Below are 12,751 nucleotides of genomic sequence, written 5' to 3'. Positions count from 1 at the left end.
AGCCACACAAACCAACTTTTATTGAAGTATAACATACATACAGAAAAGTACACAATCCAAAGTGTACAAAGAATTTTCACAAACTGGACACACCCACGTAACCAGCAACCAGATCAACACACAGAACATTCTAGAAGCTCCCCTTGTGCCCTTCTGGTTCCCATCCTCCAAAGAGTAACTAATATTCCCTACTTGCGACAGCATGGGTTAGCTTTGCTGAGTTTGGCCCTTGACATAAATGGAATCACGTAGTATGAACTTGCCCTATGTCGTGAGCCTCACACCATGCTGTGGGGTCGAGCTGCAGGATCGTTATTCCCACTGCTGCCCAGGATTTCACTGTGTGAATACACCAGAATTTGTTTATCCATTCAACGTGGGCACTGGAGTGCTTTCCGGCTTTGGGTTATTCCGAATAGCGCTTCTATGAACAATCTAGTACTTTTCTCTTGGTGAACACATATACACATTTCTGTAAAGTACGCACCCAGAAATGGGGTTTTAAGATTGTATGATATGTACATCCAACCCAGGCTATTTCATGGAATAAGAAATTTACTGGATGGAGCTTGGAGGCTCAAAGAATTGACAGAAAGCTAGAAAGAAAGAGACCTAGGAGGATGTGGGGGGTGGGGCAAGATAGCTAGTGGGGCCGAGGAATGGACCGGAATGGTCTACTCAGCACTCTGCCGTCCCGGGTCACTGTTAGCCATGGGCACAGAATCCCTGCAGCCGGCCAGGCTTAGATGCCTCCCCTTCTGGGCCAGTGCAGCCCCTGGATCACCGCAGCTCCCATAAAACCAGTCTCAGCATCTTCTCATTTCTCGGCCACTTGCTCCAAGCTCATAGGTCCAGGCCAAGGAGTCCAGGCAGTTCACATCAGGCCACTGGCCCCTCCTTGGCCGGCCTGGTGCTGGAAAGGGGGTACTCCTGAGAGACAGGGAAGACCTCCCCCTTTCAGCATCCACAGTGAAAGGGAGTACTATTGCATCCCACTAAATGTACATGTAAGGGATGATTCCCTCCCCGTAGGAAGGGGGGGTCAGATGCTGGACAGCCAAACTGCGAACACAAAGTGACAACAGTCCACAGCGGGTGCACCCACTTTGGTTCACTTCCTAGTGAGTGGCTAGCAGGGCGAGGGGCTCATCTATCTGTTTGGGTATCTTGGAGCCCAAGTGCATGACCTTGCCTTTAGGAAGAGGGCAGTGAGTTCAGGGACACTTTAGAAGGGACAAACCAAAAAGACGAAAAAGCATCTCACAGAGGAAGGTAAGGGAGAGAAGAGGAAAAGGAAAAAGCGAGAGACAGAGGGGAGGGACAAGAAAAGTGAAAACCAAGGAGAGAAAGTCTGGAGGAAGGCGAGAAGCACTGTTTCTTCCTGATCTGATTTAGCCAGCTTCCGTGCTTGTCCCACTTTCTCGTGTTCTCTGATGTGCTTTTATGAATTGTGCTTTGCTTAATCAGGTTAATGATGTTGACATGGACCACAGAAGAAAGAGCTCCTGGTCATCAACCGAGACGGGGAAGGGTTTGAAGTCTGATGATCACACACAGCCACACAATTCTGCTCTCATTAGAGCATACAGCTTCCTAACCTCACTGGTGATACCTGTGAGCTTTAATGAAGTGAAGAATCACTTCCAACAAAAGAGGCAGAGAATAAAAATGCACTAAAACCATTTGCAAGGTGGCAAGTTATTAATTGATCTGAAATTATATTTGGCTCCTTGTGGGCAATTCTACATGAGTCCTCCAACCACGGTGTCTTTGAAGTCATGCATTCCTGCCAGTGTTATATTGGAGCTTTTAGCAATTTGTTTTAAATGATAATCAGAGCTTCCATCTATGTACACCTCTCTGTGGCCTCCCAGAGAGAAAGGTGGGAGGAGTAATTACCATTATCCCCAGTTAGCAGGTTAGAACATTCCAGGCCCACGATGGCTTGTCCCATATCATGCAGCTAGCTGCTGTGAGAGCCAGGGAGGACACCAATGGAAGGGCACAAACTTGGACAGGGAGCTCTCTGCCCCCGTGGTTTACTCTCTTTCATCATTTTTGTTTTAGGCAGGGCGTGCAAATTGGTCTCAGAAAACCCAAGGGCTGTCTAGTCTTTCACTGGGGCATCCACGTATCTGTCTTATCGTTTTCCACAAGCTATTTAGGCCCAACGTGCCTTCTCCTGGCAAAGATGAGGAGAGAAGTGTGCTGCACTTATTTATACTAGAGAGAGATAGAATGAGCAAGCGGGAGAGGGAGAGGGAGACTCTCAAGCAGCCTCCCCGCCGAGCACGGAGTCCGACATGGGGCTGGATCCCAGGACCCTGAGATCACGACCTGAACCGAAATCAGGAGTCGGTGCTTCACCCACTGAGCCACCCAGGCGCCCCTCAGTTTTCCTCTCTTTAAAACAGACAGACCTACTCTCGTGATAGTTATTAATTGCTGGGGCATTAAATAAGTGAATACGGTCAATGCTCAGATCATGGGTGGTGCAGAGAGATTTGCTGCCCTGTGGCTCGCTCCTCTGGGGCAGGAACCACTCTGGTGACACCCCACGGGGCGCCGTGCTGCACCCAAACAGGTCCCTACTAGTGCACCCAGGACAGAACTATGGAGGAGTCAGAGAAGGAGAAGCAGGAAGACGGGACATGTGGAGGAGGGACAGTGCCCTTGGCTGGTGCGGCCGGAGCGCACAGACAGCTCCCATGGTGTGCACGGACAGTGCAGCTTGCTACAATATTCCCCCAACATCGACATTTGTAGAAGGACCCTCTCCAAAGTGGTCGAGGGTAATCAGTGGGAAACAGGGACCTGTGACCTTGCAGAAAAGACACACATTGGGAAAGCCGTCTGATGCGGTGGATGATTTCCTTTCTAACAGGATGATGGAAGAGCAGGAGATAGAGAACTTCCAGATGAAAACGTGATCCACATATCTCAGTGGGTCCAAATGCTCTAATTTGCTACTGAATTATTGGGAATGGGGGGAGGGAGGGACGTAGTTTTTCTTTTCCATAAATTAGCCACTGAAATGTATGAGCTCGATGTCCTGAAGAGGGAATTGATGCTTTAAAAAATTAAACCCTTAACCCCATACTTATTTTTACTTGGCACGTGTTATTTGGCTACGAAAATGTCTATTTGCCAGTGATGGAAATGCCATGAGGATGAAAAGAAGGCATGACATGGAACGCAACTAAGAAAAGCAGCGGAGGAAGGTGGCCCTGGCCATCCCGGTTGGGGAGCGGGGCGGGTGGCTGGGACTCCCTATGGCTAAGAGCATGCGGTCTCTGCCAGGGAATTATGGACAGAAAAAGAGCCACGTCATCACCAACGGAGTCAGAGGATGGTACAAAAGAACTTCTTCTCTCGGAAGGGGTTTTCTGACGCAGGCACTGGTATGATGAGAGGGTCTTCGCGCACGTGAGCTTCACAGTAGGCCAGGAGATCCGCGGCTGCCTGGGAGACCTGCAGGGGACACAGCACGGGTACTGGGTTAAAAGCCAGTTCACGGTGGGTCCAGCACAGAGGTGTCCGTGTGGACACGGCCAAGGATAAGGCCATTCCCAGCCTGGAGACAGGGTCTGTGCAAACCCAAGGAGACAGGGTTTGAAACATGCCTGGGTGGAAAGAGGTCTGGCCTGGGGGTGCTAGATCAACCTCCAGAGAGGAATAAGAAGGTCCAGACATCCTTGCTCTACTCTCAGGTGAGTGATGAGTGGAGGCTCCAGGCCAGTAGCTTCACAATTACCCTGCTAAACCATGTCTAGATGAATAAAGCTGAGAACTGGGCCCGGCCAAACCAGTGATTGTGTTTATTATTGTTATTAATTGTTTGACTGCAATCCTCTCTCATGACCAGCACAGAGAGACACTTCATTCTTCCCAAGAGAACACATATTATTAGCATATTATATAGATTACATACATGAGCTATGTACTCTCAGCACGTGTCTTAACTCACAATGGCCATTCCCCTGTGCAGGGAGTTGCTGCTGACCAGAAATCTCCTTCCCCTCCATTTTCCTTCCAGTCTTACCTGAAGCCTGAGGATACATGGTGGTGGTGCCCTGAACTATCCTCCTCGTTCAAGCCCAGGGGTTCTAGAGGAGGAGCTGGGTGGGAGCCGGCAGAGGGCCGAGACGCCTTCCCTAATAGGAAAATGAAGTTACCAGCTCGCTCCTTTCACCCGGGGTCTGGGTCATGTGCTCGGCAAATGAATGGCCTGTGCATTAATGCATCCTGCCAATTAGGTTGTTCTGTCTGCAAGGGCTTATTAGAGGCTACAGGCAGGGGTAAGTATACAGCAGTCAAATGAGATCCTTTCGCTACATTCAAAGTCTAAATCTTCCCTAGAATGTTAGAAACATTCCACAAATGAATGAAAAAATGTCTTTGAGCCTCCAGTGTATACAAGTCACACACATTCCCTCCAGGTTTTAAAGACTGACCTATCTTCCAAAATTTCCCAGAAATTCTGATTTCCAGCCCAGACCTATCTGATTTAGCAGTGGCTGGAATCCTACAAATAATTCTGGTAGAGATGTATAAGACATCCTCCCCACCCCCAATAAAACTAGAGGTTGAACAGATGAGGCAAGCTCGGAGCGCCTGGGTGGCCCAGTCCGTTAAGCGTTTGCCTTCAGCTCAGGTCAAGATCTCAGGGTCCTGGGATCAAGCCCCGAGTTGGGCTTTCTGCTCAATCGGGAGCCTGCTTCTCCTTTTCCCTCTCAAATAAATAAATAAATCTTAAAAAAAAAAAAAAAGAAAAACTTTAATACACCTCGGTTTACCTTTTGACATGATCCAGCTGGCCCAAAGCTAGCTTGCTAAATTGTAATTGCAGTGTGACCCTTCCCGCTGGCCACACTTGTTCAGATGCTTAACATCCTTCGTGGGTGGATTTGAATAGTTCCATTTCCTGAGAGCGACCACAAGGGGGCGCCCCACTGGGGGCTGCTGCACGGTGACCAGGATGTCAGACCAAGGCACTGGAAGAAGGGGCCCCAAAAATGTAGCTCTGGAGGTGCCAACCTCCAGTTACAAGACAGTCACAGGGATGAAAAGTAAGCAAAGCGTAGGGAATATAGTCAAATAGTATTTTAACAACACTGTATAGTGACAGATGGTAACTACACTTACTGTATTTTGTAATGTACAGAATTGTGGAATCACTGTTTCACACCTGAAACTAATATAACACTGTATGTCCGCTATAGTTCAATTTAAAACAACAATGAGGCTTTGTAGGACGGCTGGGCGAAGGAGAGATGGGGCTGGGCTGTCCCGGCCTCCCATCCCTGTCTCTGCTGCCCACACAGCTCTGAGTCTACAGCACCCGAACAACTGAGCTGTTTGTGTCTGGCCTTTGCTAGTTTTCAGCAGATCTAATCTAGGGAATTTTCTATCACCTCTAAAGGTGATACTGCACTTGGTTCCACAATTTTTCTTTCAGGAAAACAGGCTGTTCTTCGATTGCCTCCTTTTGCTGCTGGTTTTAGGATCGCAGATGTGCTTGCTGAGTTAGAATGACAGTCCTCTGGACGGTGGAGTCCTGTCTGGTCACCTGTACAACAGGAATGAATACCTAATGGGGACTGTCTTGGTGCCAGGTAATAAGAGCCCAATTTAAGACCAAACGGGCAGATCTGGGTTGGTTCCATGCAATATTTATATCCTAGATGCCCTCGTTTTGTTGAAACAACACTCGAAGAGCGCGTAAGTCATCCTACAATCAAAGAATCAAGGGAGGTTTCCAGCTCAGCCGTCAGCCCCCTTATTTCACAGAGCGTGCGATGTTCCTTTATTTCCTGCATAAACAGAGTATTTGGATAACCCCCAAAGTTTGTTGTTATGTGATCTGTAAGGATAAATATAAGTAATGAACATCTTAATGAGTCTTACACATGAAAGGTGACATCCTGACACACAACTTAAGATCCAGGCATTACTTAACCCAAACCTGCTTGTTAGGTTGCATGGGAGGTTTTTCTTAATCAGTCCTAGATTGATTTTTGTAGTTGAAAGTTTCCTTCCACGCATATAAAATATGGGCTGCAGGCTTTGACAAATTGCAGAAAACATCTGCCATCTTTGAAACAAAAAACATATGATTTGCTTTCAAAGAGAAAATTTTATTTGGGTTGGAAATTTAAAACTCCCTTACTGTTTACGCTTTCTCATCAAGCCTAAAGTCTGCTTTACCTAAAGACCTCTGTTATGAAATGCCCAGAGCCTCTCTGCCTCTGCTCCTTAGTATTGAACTGTTAGAAGACAACAGATGTTGAAAAGAATTGGCAGCCTGGGAGCAACTGTGGAATTTTACCATTGCATTTCAGAGTAAAAGAGGTGATTAAAACAGCCCAAGTTAGCACATAATCCTGTTAGTTACACTATAATTACAAGCTTCAATGATGGGAGAAAATGTTGCAATTACTATAGTCAAACTCTTCCGACAAGACAGATGACATAATTACTATTCTGGCTGTGACACCCACTGCATTTATCCTTTGCATCTAAAGTAGAGCAACTCACACCTATTTCCCAGCAATCCTGGTCTATTTAACCATACTACTCAGAATCAATTTCAAGCATGTTGGATGGTTCTGCCTGTTCCTCCCTCCACCCCAAGAAAACAAAGCAGGATTATTGTCGAGAGCACAGCCAGGTTGCAGCCCCCGTGGTGCAACAACAGTATCTTTTACAAGGTCAAACTCGGTGCACGCTCCCAGCGGAAGTCATATGCTGGTTTTCCCCAGTGGAACCCTCAGGACATTACAGGAATTATACCTCACCTCTAAAGTCTGAGCAGACGTCACAGGGTGAATCCTTGTGCATTTTTTCTTTCTTCTAATGTCAGGAAGTATTCGAGATCAAAACACCAGTTCCTAAGCACACGCTCAAGATACTTGCTTATTATGATGCCATGAACCAAATGTTTGTGTCCTCCCCCACCCTAATCCAAACAGGGAAGCCTAAATCTCAATGTATTTGGAGGTGGGGTCTTTGGGAGGTAATCAGGTCATGAGGGTTGAACCCTTATGAATGGGATTAGTGCCCTTCTAAGAAGAGACATGCGAGAGATCTCTCTCCACCTGCCATGTAAGATGGGAGAGATCTCTCTCCACCTGCTATGTAAGGTCACAGCAAGGAGGTGGCCACCTGTAAACCAAGAAGAAAACTCCCACCAGAACCTGACCACACCGGCACCGTGATCTTGGACTTCCCAGCTTGCAGAGCTGTGAGAAATGAATTTCTGTGGTTTAAGCCACAGGTCTGTGGCACTCTGTTATAGCAGTATGAGCTAGCTAAGTAAACATTTGGCTTCTAGTGGATCCCAGCAACTACTCTGTATTGATACAGATCAATATAGGCAATTTTCAATCATTGGGTCCTAGGCCACAGATATAGCAGCTAGTTGGGAGTGGGGAAGGTTATCCCTGGAGGATACAAGGTGGGAGGGGGCTGGAAGATACATGGGAATACACGAATAATATAACAGAGAGTCCCTCTCTGAATTCTAAAGTCAAATGTTCATAATGGTGGATTAGCTATCATTGCATAAGGTTTTTTTTTTTTTCCCCCCACATGAGAAGTTGATTGCACAATGAGTGGTAAATCCAAGATACTTGCAAGAGAGTTTAGTATCTCCAGTTAACCTAACTAAGAGCTGATATTACATGGCCTTCACTGCCGGAAGAGCTAAGCCCTCACTGAGCTTGATTAGAATGATTAACCAGATCCACTGTGGACCTCAACCTAACCAAACCCTTTCAACAGGTAGGTACATGTCCTATATGATTCTGACCACCTCTTAGTTTTGACATATCCCAATTTTCCACAAAGGAACCCCTAATTCAATCATTTTGCAAGTTTACTGAAAAGAGTAATTTATTTGGTGACAAGAAGTAGTGAGTCACTCAAGAGGTTTCTGGGGTTTACTTAAAGGTGAAAGATGGATGTAACAAGAAGGTTCTAGGCTCCAGGGATTCTAGAAAGCCAGCGGCATCTCTTAAGAGAGGAAGCGTTGGACTGTGAGTCAGGAAACAATGTCTCTGATCGAGCTGCACTCAGCTCTAATGAGCTGTGTCATTCTGGGCAAGACAAACACTCGGGCACTGAGCATCAGTCCTGTCAACGGGAATAGCAGTAGCTGCTGGTCTGTGATGGAGTGACATAATGGATGCTATTATATATACGGCATATTATTATTTCATTATTCATTTGGCTCCTTTCTGGGAGGGCGTTGAGAAACAGACATGAGGAAGTTTCTCAGAAATTATTAGGGCAACTGGATGCCCACAGTGCCCCGAACCCAAATCCTCATGAATTGGAAGTGTCCCTCACCTTTTTCAAACACACCTTTTGTCTTCTTGTTTTCCTGCTTATGTTCTCTTCTTTGATTTAATTCAAAGATTTTTCTCCTTTGATCTGACAGCTATTCTAGAATCGCTCATTCCTAGCCCCATCTTTGAATTTATTTCTAAATCTGACTGTAGACAGTTACCATCTGAATCGGTCTGGGTGAGAGCTATGAACGTTTCTGGGAGAGGATGAGAAACCAAAGAGAAGGTTTAAATTGCTAAAGTAGCAGAAGGAGCAACGAAGGGGTGGGACCTAGAGTTCAGACTGGACACGTCGGAAAGGCAAAATCTGTTCGCACTGCCTTGACCTTGGGCTGGGTCACAGGATGTCATTTATATTTATTTTCTTTTAGACATGTCATTCTTTCAACCTTCACATCATTTATCATCTTGATTATATCCCTTCCCTGGACTTCTCCGGACGCTTTTAATTGGCTGTGAGTGACCTATCAGAACACGATGGACTCCCTGATTTTGTTCTTTTTCAATTTTCCACAGGAAACACCATGGTATTTGAGCCTCACTCATCTTCTGTTTTAACAACAAGTAGCTTTCACTTTAGAATCTTCTCATTTGGCTTCGGAAAACACAGCGTGTTTTATCTTGTAGAGAAATGAAACCATAAAGAACACATGTTGTTCTTTTAAAAGAACTCACAAACTGGCAGCACTGTCATGACTCTTAGAAGGGCTAGAAAAAAAATAAGGGTAAGACACGTGAAAGACTTATCTGTGAGAAGAATATGAGGAAAACTGGTTCAAATATAAATGTGAAGCAAGAGCCAAAAGGCTGACACCCAAAGGTCTGTCCCAGCAAACTTCTGCACACTTACTATTCGGTTCCACTCAACAGCTCTGTGTTATCCATGCTGATGGGCAGAACCAGTAGAGAAGATAAACCTGACCTCATTTACACTTAAATTTGGAATATAATTTATGATTTTTATGCAGTGTGTTTCCATGAAAATATGGTCATATTTTGCGTTTGGCTACTGGTCCCTAAGGGAATGAGGAGGAAGATATAGATTGTATACAAAATGGACAGTGTACATGCAGATAATGTGGGGGTGAGATCCTATGTGGGAAGGACAGAAAGGGTCTCTTTTTCTGCTTACTATACCACATGGTCACCTCGCATGGCACCCTCTTCCCCCTTCACATATCATCATACCATATAAATGATAATAAAATCAGAGGAGGGAGTGAGTAATTGGGTCCTCAGGGGATGGTGGCATCTCTGTGGAAGAGGTGATTCCAATGAAGAACTTTAATTTTGAAACAGCTTTATTGTCTTTACAATAATAATCCTTATTTATTTGTAAAATTGCCAAAGAAGTTCAAAGCTGGAAGCAAAAATCAACTGCCACTTGGAGACAGTGCTTTGGTGAACATCTTTTCCGATATCTTACTATTCATCTTTCTACATACAATTTCATATACTGTTCTGTAACATGCTTTTTTGTTAACTCAGTACCCACAGATGTATGTCATTGTTTAGGATGATAATGAAGTGTAACACTGTCTCTACCTAACTTACTTAACCAATACCTATTGATGGACAGTCGAAAATTACAATTTGTCGACATTATAATAGGGCTCTGATGAAATTCTTACTTCCCTTCATTATTTGTGAGATAGTCTCTGGATAAATTTCTAGAAGTGAGAATACTGGGGTCAAGAGTATGCACAATAAACATTTTGATACATACCCCAAACTATCCTTCTGGAAGACTATATCAGTGTCCACTCCAACCATCAAAAACCTCTCACTTCACGGCCGATGAATGACAGTGGATTTCATCAAAGATTAAAAACATCAACAGTCTTACAGTAGCCAAGATATGGAAGCGATCTGAGTGTCCATCAATAGATGAATGGATAAGGAAGATGTGGTATATATATATATATATATATATATACCTACACAATGGCATATTCCTCAGCCAAATAAAAGGATGGGGATCATGCCATTTGTGACAAGGTGTTTGGACCTAGAGGGTATTATGCTAAATGAAATAAGTCAGACTGAAAAAGACAAATACCACATGATTTCACTCATATGTGGAATAACAAAAAGCAGCAGAGTCAATGAGAACAAACTGATGGTTACCAGAGGGGATTGGGCAAAATGGATGAAGGGGAGTGGGAGATTCAGGCTTCCAGTTATGGATTGAATAAGTCAAGGGAATAAACGGCAGAGCATAGGAAACATAGTTAATGGTACTGTAATAGTCTTGTATGGTGACAGATGGTAGCTACACTTGTGGTGAGCACAACATTACATATAGAGAAGTTGAATCACTATGTTGTACACCTGAAACTAATGTCACATTGTGTGTCAACTATACTAAGACAAAAACAACTGTATGGGTCTCGATGTGTGTGTGTGTGTGTTTTTAAGCAGATCATAATGTTGAGCATAATTCTTTTATTATTTATGGAGGTAAATGTCCCTTCATATATTTAACCATTTATATTTCTCCATTTTAAACTGCCTAGTCATTTGTACAGTTAAAAAAAAGAGGATCTTTTCTTATTGACTTTTCAGAGAAATTTCAGAGAGGTTTAGAGAAATTAACCCTTTGTTACACAAGCGCAAATGTATTTATTTTGTTGATTGGAAATTTTCACCATATTGAATTTTTTAAAATACAGTCAAAACTTTTATGTTATGTACTGTGGATTTTGTGGTATATTTGGCCTTCCTGAATATTTATAAAAACAGTTGTTCCTATTTTCCTAGTACTTTTATGGTTTTATTTGTTATATTTAAATCTTCGATCAGGGGCGCCTGGGTGACTCAGTCTGTTAAATGTCTGCCTTTAGCTCAGGTCATGATCTCGGGGTCCTGAGATGGAGTCCTGCGTTGGGCTCCGTGCTCAGCTGGGAGCCTGATTCTCCCTCTCACTCCACCCCTCCCCTCCAAATAAATAAATAAATAAAATCTTTTAAAAAAATAAATCTTTGATCAAAGTTAGGGACTGAACCATGTCCCCCAAACTCGTATGTTGAAGCCATAAACCCTAATGTGACTATTTGGAGATATGGCCTTCAGGGAGGTAATAATTAAGGTTAAATGAGGTAAAAAAAAAAAAGGGGGGGGTGGGATTCCCTAATCTGATAGAATTGGGTATGTTTAAAAGAAGAACAAACACCAGAAAGCTCTCTCTTCCCCTGAGCACAGAGGGAAGGCCATGTGAAGACATGGTGAGAAAGACAGAGGCCTCACCAGACATCAACCCGACTAACACCTTGATCTTGGACTTCCAGGCTCAAGAACTGTGAGAAATTAAATTTCTGTTGTTTAAGCCACAGAGTCTGTGTTGTTATGGTAGCCCAAGCAGACACATACAATCCATCTGAAGTTCTCTGTATAAAATTAGTGATGTATGCAGCTTTATTTATTTTCCAAAGGGCTAGCAATTTCCAGCAACATTTATAAATAATGTGTTCTCCACTGATTTGAGATACCATCTGGATCATATTCCAAATTCCTAGTACATTTGGATCTATTTAGGACTTCCTATTCTGTTCTATTGATCTAATTATAAAGCTTTAAATACTCTGATTTTATAATAAACTTTAATACCTCGCAGGAAATTTCTACACATCTTCTTCTTTGAACACAGATATTTAAAAAAATTCCTGGATATGCTCACACATTTATTCATCCAATTGAACTTTAGAATAGTTTGAAGTTTGCTTTCTCCAAAAACAGAAATAGAATTTTGATTAGATCTGTGTTGAATTTATATATTAATTTACAGAGAATAGACATTTTTATAATATTGACTCTGCCTATTCAAGAAGAAGGTGTCCACTTTCCTTTATCCAAATTGTCTCCACCTTCCTTCTTTCAAGTCTTTTATGCCCTTTTAGGTTTTGAGTGTTTGTTAAAAAATACACGTCTTGCACATTTACATATGGCATTCTCAAAGTCAATTTCATTGTTTAAGAGATGGTTTAAAAAGGATACTGAGGCTGACATTTACTCATACTATTACCACCATTTTACTGCACTATAGTCAAGGAATGTGGTATGAACCATTTCTACTTTTTAGAATATATTAAAATGTTCCCTGATTGGTACTTACAGAAAAGTGTTCTTATTATTTTCTGGAAAAAGATATATGTCCCATCATCCATCTACCTATCAATCAATCAATCAGATCAACCTAATTAATTTTATTATTAGTATATGCTTACCTCTCTTTTATCTAGTTGATCCACCGAAGACTAGGAAAGACATGCTATACTCTTACACAACTTGTCCATCTTGACATTTTGTGAGATTTTTCTTTGTCTATTTTTGTTACAATTAAATCGAATGGTAAGACTATGTTTAGCTTTATAAGAATCTGCCTTCCAAAATGGCCGTACTATTTT

The 12,751-nt window shown here is 43.1% G+C and overlaps 1 protein-coding gene across 3 annotated transcripts in view; it reads right to left on the bottom strand.

Annotated features, from left to right (window-relative positions):
- Positions 1-3: 3 nt before the first annotated feature.
- GNG4 (G protein subunit gamma 4) overlaps positions 4-12,751 on the bottom strand; it is a 67,569-nt gene continuing 54,821 nt past the window's right edge. For all 3 annotated transcript variants that reach the window (XM_064594602.1, XM_045876203.3, XM_064594603.1), the window contains exon 4: positions 4-3,471. In XM_064594602.1, coding sequence (XP_064450672.1) covers positions 3,343-3,471 — 129 coding nt within the window. In that variant the 3' untranslated portion in view covers positions 4-3,342. The remainder of the gene's footprint in view (positions 3,472-12,751) is intronic.

Source organism: Mirounga angustirostris, unplaced genomic scaffold, assembly GCF_029215605.1.
Source record: "Mirounga angustirostris isolate CCGP_5_RB_7025 unplaced genomic scaffold, mMirAng1.0.hap1 SCAF_6, whole genome shotgun sequence".
NCBI classification, from domain to species: Eukaryota; Metazoa; Chordata; class Mammalia; order Carnivora; family Phocidae; genus Mirounga; species Mirounga angustirostris.
The sequence above is the reverse complement of the archived record's forward strand: the minus strand, read 5'-3'. Positions and strand labels throughout refer to the sequence as shown.